This window comes from Nycticebus coucang, chromosome 3 (genome assembly GCF_027406575.1).
Source record: "Nycticebus coucang isolate mNycCou1 chromosome 3, mNycCou1.pri, whole genome shotgun sequence".
NCBI classification, from domain to species: Eukaryota; Metazoa; Chordata; class Mammalia; order Primates; family Lorisidae; genus Nycticebus; species Nycticebus coucang.
The window spans coordinates 74,125,665-74,144,268 of NC_069782.1; the positions used below are offsets into that span (position 1 = coordinate 74,125,665).

Below are 18,604 nucleotides of genomic sequence, written 5' to 3' on the forward strand. Positions count from 1 at the left end.
ATGACCTTCCAATTTCTACTAGCTGCAGGGAAAAAGTATGAGCTGCCTGCCCACTGAGCACCTTACCCTGTGCCAGGGCAGGTGGCCTCAGAAACACCATCTCAATCACTCCTCACAGCCACCAGGGGATCGGGGTGTGAGAGAGATAGTTCAGCCCTCAATGGACAGACGATAAAACTGAGGCTCAGAAGTAAAGCGATTCGTGCAATGTCCACAACAGTGTAAGTGGCAAAATTCAAACTCAGGTCTAATCACTCCAAAGCATCAGAACCTCTTGAGGACCATTTTTAAAAATATGAGTTGCTATGGACAGGGGGTAGGGGTGGGAATCCATGGATTTATAAAAGCTTTCTTGGTGATTTTCCAAGACGACTGCTGTGGGCAGGGCAGGGCAGGGCACACCAGCCACACTGTGATGCACCTTCCTCCAGCTCCCAGAAAGCCTACACCTCTCAACAGGGTGGTGGGGCAAGAGTGGCTGCCCGTGACCTACTGAGTATTTCCTGTATGCCTGGCACTGGGCTCTACCCTCACATGTATGCCTTCTCTTTATCTTTGCTCTTTCTTCTGAAAGGCAGATGTTTACTGCTGGGGAAACTGAGGCTTGTGTGTATGCATGTGTACAAGGGTACACACAAGTGAGGTCTCTCAGACTTGTTTCCAAGGGAAAAGCAATACCCCTACCACAGTGTCAGGAGTCTATTCAGGACCCCCAAGGGTAAAGGGTAGGCCTAAGGAAAGCCAGGTAGAAATGCAACCTCAGATGGGCCCTGAGATAAGTCACACAGAGCCCAGCCAAATAGCTAACCGGTCCAAGGCCAGCTAAGGCCTGTTCAGAATAGTCCCTGGGAGGTGTGAGGGTAGGGCTGATGGGAAAGGTGGGCTTATTTAGGACCCACCCCTTCCTCTTTCACTCTTTTAGGAGGAAGTCCATAGGAGCTTATTTGCAACCAAAAAGATGCCCCCCTTCCTTCCTACTAAGTCCCTTCCCTGGGCACAGACCCGAGAGTGCAGTATATATAGGTAGATACTAGCACCAGAAATGGGGCCTATGTGCACCCAAGGGAGCTGCTATGGCCAACTCCAGCTCCATAAACCCTGGGAGTATGTGGCAGTCAGCTCTGAGTCCAGTGGCCCCGGGTTGCCGTCCCAGTCTGGCAGGCCTGTTCCCCAGCTGCCCACCAGCAGGCCAGCTCTGAACATCTCGGTTAGCTGAATCCAAGCCAGCCTGTCTTGGCAGCTCCTCCTGCTGCCTGCAAGGGTGACTTCACTTTGACTTCATATCTGCAGAGTGATGTGCAGCTAGCTTGTTCAGCTCTGCGCTCCGCCAGGCAAGAAGGCGGGGTTCTGCACACAGCAGGAAGAGGAGCAGCTCTCCCCCTGAACCCCAAGCCTAGGTTCCTGGACCCTCCCACCAGAAGGCCCCACGGGCTTCCCTTCCTCCATTCCTCTGAGCTTAGGTGGACTCCAGACCTCAAACGGCAGCTGGGAGAGAACAGAGGCCTAGAACCATCATCTGACCTCACCCCAGGATCCTGTATTACAGGTCCAGAGGCCATCCCTTTTCAGGGGTGAATGTGTTAACAGGTATTTCTTTGGGGGTAAATTCAGATTCTTTGGGGCTCCAGTTCCTCCCTGCCACCTGCTCTCCTACCTTGTCAGTCCCACATCCTAAGAACTATCTTGTTTGTAGGGGGAAAGGGGACCCACCCTCTCAACACCCCATTAAGCCAGCTCCGGGTTTCTTTCAAAGGTGAGCCCAGGAGCCAGTTTCCTGTCCCCTTGGTTGGACCAGTGCTGGAGGCTGGAAAACACAGACTGGCCGTATGGCACCCCTACCCTCCCCAACAATGCCACCACCGAAGATACTGTAAACTACAAACTGGACTGGACCAAGGAGACACAGCAGGCTCTCCTGCCTCCTTCTCCAGACCAGGCTCTTCCCCTCCTCCAGGTTCTGGTCCCCAAGAGGCCGCGCTCCCACCGCTCCTCCCCGCTCTGAGAAATGGCGGAGGGTGCGCCCGGCGCAGAGAGCCTGGAGGAGGGGCGCCCTTCTCTGAGTCCGGCTCGGTCTCACCCCTCGCCAGCCTGCCAGACCTTGCATCCCTGCGTGGTTTCTCTATTCTTTCTAAGCCCCGGAAAAAGCGAAACGCAGGGACCGTAGGCACGAGTATAGGGTGAGAAAGAGTAGCTGAGTGTGCAGAGGTGCACGGACCCGGCTATCGCGGGCCTATCCGCACCGTGCCCCACCTAGTCCGCACCACGCTCCTAACCGCGCTCCTCTTGGCCGCACCCAGCTTTCGCACCCGACTCCGACACGCAGCCCTCTGGCCAGCAGCTCACGTCCCGCACCCAACTCTTATCCGCACCTGACTCCTACCCGTACCCCGCGCGGCCCCGGCGGATACCAGGAGCCCCGCCCCTACCCGCACCCTGGCCCCGCCCGTCCCGTCCCCCGGTCCGCCCCAAGCACCGCCCCGCCCCTGCCTGCTCCTCGGGTGCAGCAGGCGCTCGCCTTCCCTCAGTCCCGCCACCCGAGCAGGGCGCGCAGCATCCCAGAGTGTCCCAGAGTCCGCGCCCCGACGCGCCGCGCCCGGAGCGTCTGTCGAGACCGCCGCGCTCCGAGCGGGCATGGGGCAGCCGGGCTGAGCGCCGCACCCCACCGCTGAGCCGCCGGCCAGAGCCGCCATCCCTCCAGCCGCGGCCCCGGCGCGCGCGGACAGATGGCGAAGGCGACGTCTGGTACCGCGGGGCTGCGGCTGTTGCTTCTGCTGCCGCTGCTCGGCGAAGGTGAGTTCTGGCGGCCGCCGCTTCCCACAGCGGCTGGGGCGAAGTTGGCGCCGCTCGCCGAGCGGCGGAGTGAACACATTCGAAACGCTTTTCCTTTTGCAGTGGACAGTGGGCTGCGCCTTGGCCGGCCACCCAGCTTCGGCTGGGAGCGAGGTGACTGCGTTGGGCGGCGGGAAGGGCGCCCCGGGCCTCGGGCTGGGCGGGTCCTCGGCAGCAATGGGACACGGGCCTGGGGGCGGTGGTCCGTGCCCAGAGCCAAAGCCGCAGCCGCGCGTCGCAACCTGGCTGCGCCTCGCGCCAAAGCCACGCATCCTGGAGCAAATGGGACCGCCGTTTCTGTGCAGGCGTGGGCGGACGGGTCAGGTAGCTCCAGAAAGCCCAAGGCTTGCGCGGGGAATTCTATTTCTGAAGAAGACCACTGGGTCCTGGTTTCCTTTCCGTGTTCCACGTCCATGCGTTCTTTCTCCAGCTCTGTCGCCCTGGCCGGCGAGGCATGCGGAGGCTCTTCTTTAAAAGGTTGCTTTTCCCGGAGGCTCTTCTTTAAAAGGTTGCTTTGTCGCCCTGGTCTTTAAAAAACTTTAAAAAGACTGTGGTTTCTGAAGCGGTTTCCCTGGAGGGCCGGCCAGGATCCAAGTCCCTCCCAGCAGCCTTGGCGTGGTGTGCCGCTGCCCGGCAGGGACTCCTGAAGATGTGGCCTTTGGACCATAGCACCACTCCGTGCTATGTCAGATGTCAAAAACATTTAGTGCTTTTAACCAGGTTGGGGTGGGGTGGGGTAGGTTGGGTCTGTGTGCGGCCAGCGTCGGTGCTATGCCTTGTGAAAGCACTGGTGCTATGGGATCCCAGCGTTAGGTGTGGCCTAGTGAAGACTGGTCAAATTGCCCCCACCCAAACCCTGATAGAATGAGCCTCAAGGCCGTAGAATCGTCACCCCTTTGGCCAGCGCCGAAACTGGCCCTCACTGGATCCCCTCCTGAGTACTTCTGTATGAACCAAGTTTCCGCTTGAGAGGGAAGGCGCTCTGGCTACCCTCCTCCACTCCCTATAAAGGGCTTTCTCTCTCTGGAGCCTTTGGAAACAGAAGAGGCTGTGGTCACCCTGCCTCTAGCCCCAAGTTCTGCACAGACTGAGTTCCTGCCTGAGGCTTCCTTCATGTGTGTGACTGGCTCCCCAGCTCATCACATGCGAAGGCTATCCGTGGTACAGAGGGGCAGGAGATAAGCCCTTGCCTTCCCACCCATAAGAATGGGGAGGAGGAGTCCATTCCCTGGGTTGGGACTTTGGAGTCACAGAGCTGCAGAGGAAGACACAGGGCAGAGGTAAAAAAGGTGTCCTGAAGCTTTCTTGATTCTTTGAGGTGCAACTTTGTAGTTGTGGCCACATGGTCAGATGGGCCACATGGTCAGATGTGAGCTAGAAGCCCCTACGTAGGTGTGGGTAGGGGGCTTCCCCACACCCCACAGGCTTGTGTTTATTCTAGTGCCAGGGTGAGGCTATGAGGACCAGGCTTCTGGGACCAGCATGAGGAATGCGTGTAGCTTTCCTTGCCCAGTCCCCAGTCTACAGAGTTGGATGGCTGCAGACAGCCTCCCCAGTACAGAGAACATGAGCCCCTGTCCCTGGGATGATCAGGAAACCACAATTGGTGGCACTTGGAGTAGAGAAGCAGCCCCACACCCAGGAGGAGACAGCTGGAGCCTTTGGAGAGGCGTGGGTGGCTCAAGCTGCCCCAGACCCAGGAGTAAGCCCTGGCACTTCCCCCCACCACCTCCACCCGGCAGGGAGAGCTGGCCTCACGCGCCCTCTTGCGGATGTAGCACTCTAGTGGATGGGCCTAGTGGGTAGGGATGTAGGTGAGGGTCCTTCCCCAGCTCACACACTCACACTCAGGCAGGCCTGGCAGCTCCCCATTGAGCCTCTTATCTCTAATCTCCCAGGTTTGGCCTCTTGGGTCCCGTTTTACTCAGCACCCCCAACTTCAGGGAAGGCCCTAACCCTGGACCTACTGCTACTAGCACCAACGAGCCAGGCAGGCACCTAGGACCAGAGGGGTGCAGCTCCGCTACCACTTTTCTCTTTTGTCCCCTTTGACCAGGGCCAGTGGAAGGCTTGCTCTGCCTGCAGGCTCACTGGGTCTCCACTTTCTCCATTCCAGCCCAGGAGCCCCTCTGGCCTTTAGGAGCTGCCCTCACCACTCAGTGGGAGAGGCTGGGCCAGCTGGGAGGCCCCTGAGTATGGAGCCTATGAGCAGAGAACAAATGGGGAAGTTTACTGAGCTGATTTGCTAAATTGCCTTTATTTTACAGAATTGCTTTAGGGATAAGCTAAGTAAATCACTGTTTCCTTGGTGGTGTGAAGAAAATGGGATGCATTCACCTAATGGGGAGCTAATGGCCTTTTAGCCAGGGAGGAGGAAACTAATTAAAAATTACGGTATCTGTCAAAACGAAGCCTGGGGTGCCAAGGGGAAGGGAGGGCCTGGAAGCTGCAGTCTCCCCCTCGAAGCCTTGCCCCTCTGCAGCCTGACTGAGGACCCTTTAGGTCCCCCTATCTTAGCTGAATAAGGCTGATAAAGCAACAGCCACCCTATGGAGACCTCACAGCATGCTGGTGCTGTGCTGCAAGCTTGCATATTCGCTAACTCACTTTGTCTTGCCAGCAAGCCTTTGATTGTGGCCTTGTTTGCCCATTTCACAGGTGAGGAAACTAAGGCTCCCATAGGAGCCAGTGGAGAGGACTTAGGAACTCTTCACCCTTGGTCCTCTGACTTTCTGCAAGCCCTGTCTCTGGGCCAGTGGTGGCCAGGGCTGGGACTCAGGAGGGGCCCAGGAGAGAGAAATGGCTCTGAGCCTGCCCACCCACTGGTGAGTCACCCACCTCGAGGACAGCCTGGCCCAGATACAGGAGTGATGTGGGGCACTGTGCTCAGATGGCTGAAATGGGCTCTTCTGAGTTTGAGCTGATGTTTGGAAGTCTGGTGGGTCTGGGACCAGAACCAGGTACAGCCCTGTCAGCCCAGAGGTGGCCCAGGGGAAGGGCTACATGTGCTGTAGGTGTGACAGGAAGACCTCTTTGTGCTGGTGGAGGTGCAGGTGACACCCAGCCGGGACACCCAGCAAGTGGCTCTTGCACACAGTGTCTACCTGGGGCCCTGGCATCTAACAGAAGCCAGGTCCCCAAGCTGAGTGGAGGGGGTGTAGGGGTAGGGAGGCTGGATGCCAGGCTTGTGGGTACCTGTGTGTTTCCTTGTTCAATTCAGGGCCCTCCATAGAGACACAGGACAGGCTGGGAGAAGAAAACCGTCAGTTGGGTGCCCAGGGAGAGCAGCCCAGCTCTGCCTAGCACGGCCTCCATCTGTGAAGGTGGCCACATCTCCACTGCAGAGCCCCAATTCCCAGTTGGTTTTGTGCTGCCCTCTGACCAGTCTGTGTGCTGTCTCCTCCCCCACTTCCCTACTTCCTCCTCTCTGATAATGTTTTCCTGTGAGTGACTTAATAGTAACAATAATAGTAACAATCAGTGGCAAACACTTCTGAGGGGAGCTCTGCTTCCCCTTTGGCTTTTCAGGGGCCGGGGGTGCTCTGGGAGACAACAAATACCACGTGGTTACACGTGGGTGTGTGTGGGTGTGTTGAGGCAAAGTGGAATTAGTGAATCACCAGGCAGGGAGCACATCCTGGCTCTGCTCAATGTGACTCAAGTCAAGCTACCTGGATGCTGCTCCCATGGGGACTGCACCTTTGAAAGGTGCACAGGTCCTGGGATTCTGGGAGTCCACCTGGCTCCCCACACTGTGTGGCAGCCAGGGCATGTGCAGAGATTAGGGGAGGCAGTGCTGTGTCCCTTGAGGCAGGGTTCCATCTTCCCTCAGAGGACCTTGGGGACAGGCCCTCTCCTGACCAAAGCCCCAGGACACATGGTAGCCCCTGTGGCCTAGGCCACCTCCTGGTTTCCTCATTGCCTCATCCTCTGAATTGGGTGCCGGGCCAGGGATAGGCCGTGGGCCTCCATCAAGTTCAGGCTTCACAGCTGACTGGATTGTGGAGGGAGCTCAGGACCCACCCCCTCCAAGGCTTGAGGCTGTGAAGCCAGTGGACCCTGAGCAGTCTACTCTTAAGACCCTGGGCAAGGCAGGGGTAGGGCAAGAGGACCAGCTGGCTACTATTGTTCCCTTAGCTTCTCCTGCTGGAGACTGCACCCTAGAGAGCCTGGATGTGGGCAGGTGATGCCACTGGGACCTTAAGGGCAGCAGTTTAGGTAGCACCTGGGCCTTAGAGAAAGCAGGTGGCCAGCCCTGAGCAAACATTTCTGTTTGCTTTTGCCTCGTGGGTAGCTCCACAATGTACAGCAGCCCAAGCACCACCATAGAAAGGTCACCTGTACACCTGAACAGGTGTGTGCATACCCTCCTGGCTGATGCAGGTTTTCTTCCTTGATACCAGCAATACCTAGAGGGGCTGGGGCTGGGGGCTCTGGCAGGCAGAGCCTGGGTCTAGGACCTGATGGGTGAGATTCTTGTGGCCCTTCAGGATGCCTGTGGCCCTGGGGGACCTGAGCACCCTCTTAGATTTCAGTGCTAGCTGGTCCTTTCCTCTGTGACATGAGGTGCTGATGTCTGAGTTCTGCAGAAGCCCAGGGCTCAAGAGAGATTCCTGAGGGGCAATGGGGCCCTGGAGCTGCAGGCAGGGGAGCAGTGAATGGTCATCAAGACTGTTTCCTATTCCTGCGTGTGCCTCTGTTGACTCCAGAAAATTCTCATCTTTTTGTTCAAGAAAGGGGAAAAGGAAAAATGTGCTTTTCCTAAAATTTCAGTAATGACCTGGGAAATGCTGGGGGGCTGCCAGTCCCTCAGGATGACACTAGGGTTGCAACCTAAAGGTGGGTGTCTGGGTGTGGGGAATAGTTTACTGGTTTCTTCCTCAAACTTTTCTTGCCAGTGAAATAGGCAAAGACACTGAGGCTGGTGTTGGGGGCTTCCGCTTTGTCTCCTCCCCATCCTGCCTTTCCACCATTGCATGAGGTGTATCTGCTGTGGCCTCAGAAACCCTGAGCCCCTTCCAGCCTGCCACTTAGCTGAGGAGTGGTCAGCCCTCCTCACCTGTAGGGTGAATGATGTGGGATGTGCTCTGTCATCGCAAAGGGGACAGTCTGGTTCTGTGACCCTGAGGGTGGGCAGCCTGCAGGGCATTTTATTAAGAGATTTATCTAGCAGGTCCATAGACAGGACTCCCTAGAGCCTTAAAAGTCTTGACTGAAGGATGCTTTGAATCTTTGCTTCCCCATCCCCAACCTTGTGAGAGTAGATGAGACTGTACTTGATAACAGAAGCCCCTAGTCTCAGTGGCTTAACAGAGTCCACTGTGCCCTGCTTGTGGCACAGCCTGGCCTGGCCCCCAGCCCCAGGAGTGGCCCCCTCTTCACAGCCGCCCCCATATCTGAGCCCACACCTAGGCGTATGTACCAAGGGCTGGAGCTTTGAGGCCAAGAGGGGCCTGGGGGAGCTGTGTAATTTTGCCTGTGTGCCATGGCAGGAGTTTGAGGAGACACACTTGCATCTACACATGCCCACCTGTTAAACTCTGTATGTCTGTCATCCCGCCTGCCACAGCAGGGGCCTGTGGTGGGAGGAGCAACAGGTGCCAAATAGTTTACTTTTTTATGGAGGTGAAATTCACATACATGAAATTAACCATTTTTAAGCAGACAGTTCCCTGGCACTTAGCACTTTCATTGTGTTGCACGTTGTAGACATCTCTGTGTAGGTATAAACATTTCCATCACCCCAAAAGGAAACCCCATACTTGCTGAACAGTTACTCTCTGTTGTCCTTCCCCCCAGTGAGCATTCTGCCTCTGTGGATTTACCTAATCTGGATATTTCCTATAAACTGGCTTGTTTCACTCAGCATAATGTTTTCAAGGTTAGTTCACATTGTAGCATATGTTGGTACCTCAATCCTTTATAAGGGTGAACAATATTCCATTGTATGGATGTACCACATTTACTTTTCTGTTCATCTGGTGTTTTCTTGGAAGGACTTGAGTATTTTTTACCTATTGGCTACTATGAATAATGTTGCCATGTTACAAATATCTGTTTGAGGCCCTGTTTTCAGGTCTATTAGGTATACATCTAAGTGAAATTGATAGGTAACTGTATGTTTTCTTTTTTGAGGAACTGCCAAATTGTTTTCCACAGTAACTGAATCATTTTGCATTCCCAGCAGAGCACAAGAGTTACAGTTTACCTTCATCCTCCCTAACAGTTGTTATTTTCTGATATGTGCATGTATGTGTGTTTTATATGTAGCCATCCTACTGGGTACAAAGTAGTATCTCATTGTGGTTGGGTTTGCACTTTACCTCATGACTGGTGATATTTAGCATCTTTTCATGTGCTTATTGTTCAGTTGTGTATCTTCTTTGGAGAAGTCTCTCTTTGAGTTCTTTGCCCATTGTTTACTTGGGTGATACTTTGCTGTTTTATCTCCTTCCAGTGGCGTCTCTGCCAGTACCTGAGCACCAGGTCCATTGTGAGGTGGACATGGGTCCATCTGAGGTCCTCCTGTGGGGACTGAGTCATCCTCCTCCTCGATGACCCTAGGCTCTGAGACCACATTGAGGGCAAATGTCCCAGAGCAATGGTGTCACCACTCTTACGTGACAAAGGGATGCCCAGGAACCTCCCTGTAAAGGATGGGAGCAGGAGAAGGTGCTGGGACTTGGCAGCATAGAACCTAGGGTTGCCCTCTCTTGCTTAGCCTGAGTCCAGACTCTAAAAATAACCAGGCTATTGTGGGTAAGTTGATTACTGTAATTGCAGCGGTGTGATGTCATGCTGCTGGGCCCTGGAGCTGTTTTCCTGGTCCAGTGAGTGGTTCACCCAGGCAGCTCTGGAGCTGGCCCAGTGGCAGGAAACCTTTGTGAGCCTACCACATCTGATTGGTTGAAAGGGGGCAAAGAACTATGGGCAGATGCTGTACCCCCAGGAAGCAGTTCCTGTTCCTAGTCATTGCCGGAGCCTGAATTGGCCACACAGCTAGGTGGTACAGGATGGGGCCGGACCCTCTGACCTGTCCTCTGTTCCCTCCTCTTGAGCTGAAACCTCTCCTTTGGACTAGGCTTGTGTCACCTTGCCTTATGAGTGTCCTAGGTTGACACTTTGCAGTCCTAATTCTATTTCCTCCTAATGTCCCTCATCCCCAGGGGCTACCTGAGCCAGAGCCCATCCTGATTTCCATTGTGCCCACTCTCCTGCCTCTTGGCCTCTGTTCAGGGGTTTGTTCCATGAACTCAACGGGGGTCACTGTTAAGCTTAGAGGAGCCTTGGCATCAGGTACAAAGCTCTCATTTTACGCATAAGAAAACAGAGGGAGGCATAAGTTGTCACATGTGGAGGTAGCATCCAGCATCCGTTGAAGATTTGGTCCCACAAGCCTGGCGTCCCCTTCTCCATGTGGCCACCCCAGCCTTGGGTTTGGATTCTTTTCTACTCCTAAATTTGAAGTCTTTGAGATCTTTACATCTGGGGCTGGACAGCAGCATCCAGATGCAGGCAACATAGTCTGCCCAGTGTGCCATGGGGCCTCAGGATTGAACAGCCTGTCTGACCCAAGGCAGAGGCTGGGCTGGAACATGCTCTCTCAGAGGCTCCCAGCTCTCCTCCCCTGACTTTCCACCAGAGTAGACCCCCAGGCCTTTTGTGAACCCAGCTTCTGCTCCATAGTCCAAACTGGCCCTGCCTGGGGCCCCTTCTGCTGCCTTGGTCCCTGCTGTTGCTCTCAGCATACCATGAGAAGGACACATGGGGACTGCAGGTTGGCCTTCCAGTCCCTTCTATCCCCAGAGCTGCAGAGGTCCCCAGAGGGGCCCAGCTCTACGCAACAGGCTCTTTTGGGCACATGAGGACACATCTGATCAGTTAGCTGCAGGGGTGTGACACATGGGAACCGCTCCACCCAAGGCTGCCCTGATTCTTCTGCCCCATCCAGGAGCAAGTCTCCTGTCACTGATGTGCAGCTCTCAGCTCTATAACTGACTTTGGCATATCCACCTCTTCTTAAGTGGTGGCACTGGGACCTGGTGGGGCAGAGGGAGGGAAGAATCCCTTGAGCATCAGTTCTCCTGTGTCCAGTGAGCAAGAGAACAAGTGAGGCCTCTAGCTAGCATCAGGTGGGCACCCTGCAGGGGCTCTCTCCAAGCAGGCAACCCTTACTGTGCCTACCCTTGGTCTCACCCTCCTGGGCCTTCACCCCATTTCAGGGCTCCATTTCCCACTCATATTTCCCTGAAATGTTATAAAGCCTGTGTGAAGAGACTTCTAGGGGTACCTGCTTTTTAGAAGATGCTGAGGGAAACCCTGGATGGGTATTTACAGAGATACTTGGGCTGTCGGAACTTGTTTAAATTAGCATGTGGACATGCTGTGAGTCACTGTGCCTTGCTGAGTGCATAGGGGATAGTTGCCTTGGCCAGAGGCACCAGGGTCAAAGCCATTGACACCTCATCCCCATTGCCCTGGCTGGGGACCACTGCACAGTGCAGCCAGCCAGGCTGTGGACTCAAGAGCCTAGAGCAGAGGCAGCCTGGTGACCCTTGGTCATTGGTAGGCCACTTGGGTGGCCAGTGCTTTTCCAACTAGGCCTTGCCCTAGGAAAGAAATTAATTGTAACCTAATTGTCAGTTTCCTTTGCATAGAAGCCGGAAGGAACTGCCAGCCAAGCTAGTGATTAACTCAGCAGCAGCTGGGAGATCACATTTGGGCAGGAGCATCCATCAAGTTGACCAGGCCGCTGCAGCTGGTCTGGGTGGGTGTGGGAGTGTGGGTGGTGCAGTGTGGGGCCGGGTCCCTCAGAGTGGAAGGTGTGTCTATGTGCGAGGGCTGCTCTGAGGTGCTGGCTCTCCTAGTGCCAAGTTGCTGACCTTCCGCCAAACCTCAGCCATGCCCAGACCTCTTCCCCACTCAGGACAGAGGGCTGCATGATATTTTAGGGGTATCAGGGGACTGGGGCCTGACCATGAGTGTGAGAGGTAAATTCTGGGCCCCCATTTCCTAGCATGGAATGGGGAGAGTGATCTCTGTTCTACAGCAGAAGTTCGGCAAGGTGCGAGAAAGAGCCTTAAGAAAGAGAGGGCTTTGCCTGTGCATGTAGGGATGGTGGTACCCCTGAGATCAAGGAGAGCCCCCCTCTTCTTCTTCATGCAGCTGTTATGGCCACCCTGCACAGCTGGGGGTCCAGAAGGACAGATTTCTCTGTGAAGACCTGTACCCCACACTGGGTCCCCTGCCCAGCATTTTTGGAAAAAGGAATTTAAATCTGGGATTGAGGCTGCACTGCCATGATGGTGCAGGATCCTCACTGGACACTAGGGAAGTAGCTGCCCTTGGCATTTATTGAGTGACCAGTGTATCCACTAAGCTGTCCATTCATGTGCACAAGCTAGTGTTTTCTTGACGGTTTTACAGAGAGGTGCTTAAACTTAGTTAAGTAGGAATGGGATAGGCTGTCAGATTTTGCAGGAAGGAGACTTTGGCTTATAAGTGAGTACAGTTGGACCAAGAAGACATGTGCAGGGGCAGTTGGCTTCCAAAGTGAGGCTCTTGCGGATAATCAAATTATTAGAGCCTGCCCCTAGACCTTTCTTTCATGCCTGCTCTATGCCAGGCATCAGGAAAGGCTCCAGGATACAACAGTGGACAAGACAGGCCTGGTGCTGGCACTGTGGATCTTTATAGCCCAGCTTTCCTCTCATAGTTAGTGTGGGTCAGAAATCTGCTTTCATCTAGATGCCAGCAAAGTGATGGTAGTGGTGGTGGTGAGGATGATGGTGGAGATGATAGAGGTGGTTGTGATGGTGGTGGTGGTGGTGGTGGCAGTGAAGATGGCAGTGGTGGTGATGCAGATGATGGTTTGGTAACAGTGGTGATGATGGTGCTGGTAGTGATGGAGGTGGTGTGTGTATTGTAGTTATCTAGGTGACAGAGATGGTGGTGATGGTGGGATAGCCTTCTCCAGTGAACATTTACTAGATGCCAGCCATTGTTCTGAAAACTTAATGTGCATTAACTCATTCTATCTCACAGTACCCCTACAAAGTGGGAACCCTGAGTCTCTGGATACAGAGGAGAAAACTGAGGCACTGAATATATAGTTCCTTGCCCAGGTTAGTGCACCTTGCACCACCACCACAAATGTACAGTGCTCTGAGTCACCCCAGGTCAAGTCCACAATGTTGTCTGGCATTCACAATCTGGCTCAACTCACCTCTTCTGCCAGGTTTCCCTAGTCCATGACCTTGTGGCTCACAGAGCTGGACTTCCTGTCTCCAGCCAACATCCACGCTACCAGCTCTGTGCTGACCCTGTTCCCCTGCCTGAACGCCGGGTGCCTTCCCTCCGCTCTACCTTCAGGCCACACCACCCCTGGCCACTCCTCCCCCCATTCTGGCTGGACACTGTCTCCTGCTCAGGGCTGCCACCCCTTCCCTCCAGCCTCTGTCATTCTGCAGCACCTGGCCTTCCTTCTTGCCTCCCAGGCAGGTATTTTTTCAGAACGGGCAGTTCAGGTCTGCCAGAGCCCCCAAGGAATAGGATTATTTTTAACTGCGCCAGAGCAACTAATAATACAGGCAGCAGAGCTGCACAGAAGCAGTTGGTCAGAGCACCCGCCCCACCATACACCGCACACACGTGCTCTGTGGGTCCCAGCCACCACAGACACGTGCTTCCCATACATGCACCACATACAAGACACGGCCTGTAAGTTCTAGGTCCCCCAGGGATCCCAGAACCAAGCGTCCCTTCCTCAGGCCACCTTTGGGCAGCCTGCATGAGAAGATGCATCACAGAGGTGTCAGCGCTGTTGCTGGCAGCATCCCCACGCAGGACCATCAGGAGGCTGCTGTTATCCTCACCAGGGTGTGTCCCAAGGGTGCTCAAAATAAGGGCCCTCCCTCACCAGCCTCACTCTTCTCCACCCATGCCAGGCTCTTCAGAAGGGGCAGGCAGTGCTCTCTCAGTGAGAAGGTGTGTGACAGTGCAGCCCTACTAACCCAGTGTTGACCTTTGCCAAAGTGGCACCAGGGAAGCCACACAGCTTCAGCTCCCCTTCAGCTCTCCTGTCCCTGCCATTGGTGTTCCAGTGTCTCCAACCATAAGATCCAAGACATTGATCTCTCCAGAAGCAAAAATTACTTGTTAGGGAAGGGGCCGACTGGCTGCCTGTGTGCGCAGGACTATGTGTGGCCAGGAGACAGTCAGTGTGTCTGTCCATCCTGCTTCATTTGGGGACTGCCAGGAGGATCATTCCATTTGCTGCTCAAGGAATCACTCAGGACCCATTTGCTGTCACTGCTCTCAAGGCAGGCAGGCAGCCTGGGGAGGGTGCCAGTTCTTTCTGTAGGGCAGTCCTCAGGACCCTAGGGGCCAAGGTCAAGAGGTAGAGCCGGGATCCCCTTATGAGGTGTTCTTGCTGTGTTCTAGGGCCCAGAATGTCTTGTCAGGAAGCCCACCCAGTTGCTTGGACATTCCACACACTCCAGGAGGCACCGAGCACATGGTCAGTCACACCTGTCACCACGGACAGCCAGCAGTGCCCTCCTCTGGCTCATGGATAGAGTGTCTGGAGGACACAGCCCCTGCCACAGCAGCTTATACCAGAGTGGAGGCTGGTCCTACTGCTCCTAGGCTATATGGCACAGGCAGGTCCCTGAGGCCTCTGGCCTTACCTTCTTCATCCTGAAAGTGGGCTAGGGAGAATGTCCACAAGGTGTGGATGGTGAGTGTCCATGCTGAGAGCAGGTTGGATGCATGAGGTGTCTGCCTGTCCCCCTGTTATCATCAGACAAAGTGCCCTGAGAGTTAAGAGAGCAAAGGCCACCACAGAATCAGGGCCCAGGGCAGAGGTTAAGCTGGGGCAGGGCCTACCCAGGACAGTAGGCCAGACTCAGGCAGGTGGAGAGGATGGGGAGGGCTGCAGCTGAGGGGCTAATGGTGGGGGCATGAAGGCCACAGCTGCAGGTGCCAGGCTGTATGTGTTGGGGTGGAGGGCAGACATAGGACAGCTGTGAGCAGGCCCAAGCTCGACAAAGGGCTCAGAAAGACATCTGGGAATAGCTATGTGTGGTGGCTGCCCTGGGCTAGTGTGAGGCCAAAAGACCAGTGAACCTCCATGACACGTGGAATTGAGGAAGCTCTCGGCCCCATCTGGCACCCTGTCCCTCTTGGCCAACTGCTTCAGGCAGGTACACACCTGGGCATGGCTGGTTTCTGCTCTAGTGTCCAAGTATGGTGCAGTTAGTTATTGTGTGAGAAACTAGTGCCCAGTGGCTGCCTGAGAGGCTGGTGGGTTGGCACCTTGGCACATGTAAGGATGTGGCATGACAAAGGGAAGGGCTACTCAGAAGGTGTCTCAGACTGACCCGACCCTGAGCTCTGCCTTCTCTGCGGAGACCTCAGGTAGGTCCCTGCCTTCCCCAGGGCCACCTGTTCCATGCCAAGCCTCGCCCTCTTGGGGCCTCAGGCACCCACCCACGTGACTCTCCAGCCAGGGCCACATCATGAGCTGTGGACCCCTTCCTCCAGCTAAAAGTAAAATCGTGTTTTTCGATTGTATTAGTGTAAGACAAATATAATCCAGGCCATTGAATTATAACAATTGTTATTATATATTCCTTATTGCTATATTTATTCCTTCTTTTTGATTTTAAAATAAAACTCAAACATTTTTGTTGAGCTTCAGACACTGTGCCATGCCACCTGTGAGGGCAGCTGGTGCCACAAAGAGTGGTTGCTGGAGCATCAATGTCTGTGAGAAACAAAGGCCTCGTCTCTGCAGGCTTCTGCCCCCTCAATCGCTGGCATCAAGGTTAGCACAAGTGTGGGCTGGTCTGTGTGAGCCCCTCCCCTCACATGGGGACACTGAGCTCCTGAGCCATTCAGGTCTCCTGTGCCTGAGTGCCATGGTTTTGTAAGCAACCAGCACCTGAGGTGGGAAATTAGAGCAGAAACCAGCCATGCCCAGGTGTGTACCTGCCTGGTGCAGTTGGCCAAGAAGAATAGAGTGCCAAATGGGGCCAAGAGCTTCCTGCTTCTGTTTGGCCTTGATTTTAACTGAAGATTTAGCTGTGGACACATCTTTAAAACCGAGATCCCCCTATAAGGCAACAAAAGACAGATGAATTGGACTACATCAAAATATAAAACTTCTGTGAATCAAGGACATAATCATGAGAGAAAATACAACCTATGGAATGGGAGAAAATTTTTGCAGTTCATATATCTGATAAGAATTCATATCCAGAATCTCTAAAGAACTCATAAAACTCCACAACAGAAAGCCCCATTCAAAAATGGGCAAAGAACTTGAATAGACATTTTTTCCCAAAAAAAGATATACAAATGGCCAAAAATCGCATGATGAGATTCTTAACATCACTCTGAGCTCTGCATTTCATTAGGAAAATGCAAATCAGAACCATGATGTGATACTACCTGACACCTGTTAGGATGTCTACTATAAAACAACAACAACAATTAAAAAAAAAAAAAAAAACAAAAAAAACAGAAAATAACAAGCATTGGTGAGGATGTGGAGAAATTAGAACTTTTGTGCACTGTTAGTAGAAATGTAAAATGGTGCAACCACTATGGAAAACTGGTGGTTCTTCTTTTCTTTTTTGTGGTTCCTTTTAAACATAGAATTACTACGTAATCTAACAATTTTCTACTTCTGGGTATATACACAAAGGAATTGAAAACATGGGCTTAAAGACATATTTGTACATTCCCACTGAGAGCAGCATTATGTACAGTGACCAGAGGGTGAAGGTTATCCAAGGGCCTAGCCACTGGTAACTAAATAAACAAAATGTAGTACATCCATGCAATGGAATATTATTTGGCTTTAAAAATAAAGGACATTCTCCCCAGGCGACATGCCTCATGCCTGTAATCCTAACACTCTGGCAGGCTGAGAGGGGTGGATTGCCTGAGCTCACAAGTTTGAAACCAGCCTAAGCCAGAGGGAGAGACCCCATCTCTAAAAATAACTGGACATTGTGGCAGGTGCCTGTAGTCGTGGCTACTTGGGAGGCTGGGATAAGAGAATCGTTTGAACCCAAGAGTACGCCACAGTACTCTACTGAGGATGACAAAGTGAGACTCCGTCTCAAAAATAAATAAATAAATAAATAAATAAATAAATAAATGCCATTCTGACACATCCTACAACATGCATGAAACTTGAAGATATGTATCCTAAGTGAATAAACCAGTCACAATAGGATAAATGCTACTGTATATGATTCCACTTACATGAGGTCCCTGGAGTCATCAAATTCATGGAGACAAATTAGAATGGAGGATTACAGGGGCTGGGGGGGGGAGCAGAGAGGGAGCACAGGGTTTCAATTTTGTAAGATGAGAGGAGTGCTGTGGATGGATGGTGGTGATGTTTATACCACAATGTGGATGCACTTAATGCCACCGCACTGTATACTTTAAAATGGTTAAGATGATAAATGTAATGTTAAGATGATAAACTTAATGTTATGTGTATTTTACTATAATTTAAAAATACCTAGGATCTCTCTTTATGTGCTCCTCCAAATTTGTGATTTACCATGGAGCCTCCCCGATCTGTGCTTTTTTTCCTAAAAGCAGAGTCAGGTTATAGCCCCATGCAAAAGCAATCTCCAGGCAGGGCAGAGCTTACCAAGCAGGTGGCCCCACCTGGGCGTGCACCTTCCCACTGACAGCTGCCAGCAGGCAGTGCCCCTCAGTCACCAGGACATATTTCCTGAGTTGGAGGCGAGTGATTTTGTTCTCAGCCCAAGGCTTGTTTGCATAGCCCAGGTTGCTGTGGACACAGCTCTGTCTTGCCACCACCAGTCTCCTGTGGCTCCTAGTGCCTCTGAGATGATGCCAGAGTACCTCACCAAGACTGTCACATCCACCTTCCTGGCCCTCCCCCTTTGCGCCCCTCCCATTCCAAATTCTGACCACTTCCTGAATGTGCCTTGCTGGTTCACAGCCCCGTCCATGAAGCCCTTTGTTTATTAGCTTGTTCATTCATTAATTCATTCACAAGTTCACACACATTTGTTCATTCTCTCAGTCCACAGGTGGTAAATCCACAGATGTAGTTGAAGGTGGGCTCCTGGTGAGGGTAGGAAGGAGGTGAGTCAGAGGCAGGTGGGGGCCGTGGGAGGAGCCATGATTTATTCTAGAAAAAACAGTAAATACAGGGCCTACACAGAGGCTCCTTCGATGTGGCCTGTAGGCCCTCGCTGCTCTGTGGCGGGTGGCCTGTGGGGTCAAGTGTGGGAGCCAGAGTCAGGCTGGGAGGCATATGGTCCAGGCGAGGGGTTGGCGTGAGGGGGAAGGAGGAAGAAGAGTCTGAGATTGAGGTGCATGGCCAGAGCAGGTGAGTGGAGCAGTGTGTGGGGAGGTCAGCTCATCCTCCAGGCCAGACTGAGACGTAAACTTGGACAGAGCAAGGTGTGGAGATGCAGAGCTGGCTTCAGACAAGATCAGGACTGGTGATCCTTGCAGCCCCCAGCAAGGATGATTTAAAGCTGTGGCACTGGCTGCCGCTTGCCGGGGGGAGAATGCAGTTAGAGGAAGACTGCCACTATGTCTGGGACAGGCCATGGGAAGAAACCAGCCAGGGGAGTGAGTACGCCACTGGTACAGTAAAGGTATCCCTGGAGAGTGCCAGAGACAGAGGAGGTCCTAAGAGCAGCCGGAGTGGAGGTAGATGCCCAGGAGAGGCTGCCGGCAAGAGTGTAGAGCGCCCAAAGCACAGGGAGCCAGG

General features: G+C 53.5%; 1 protein-coding gene across 2 annotated transcripts in view; it reads left to right on the forward strand.

Annotated features, from left to right (window-relative positions):
* Window positions 1-2,488: 2,488 nt before the first annotated feature.
* The window catches only part of RET (ret proto-oncogene), a 51,719-nt gene continuing 35,603 nt past the window's right edge, over window positions 2,489-18,604 (forward strand). For both annotated transcript variants that reach the window (XR_008378981.1, XM_053585620.1), the window contains exon 1: window positions 2,489-2,790. Coding sequence is in view for 1 of the 2 variants with exons in the window: in XM_053585620.1 (XP_053441595.1) it covers window positions 2,724-2,790 (67 nt within the window). In the remaining variant the exon portion in view is untranslated. The remainder of the gene's footprint in view (window positions 2,791-18,604) is intronic.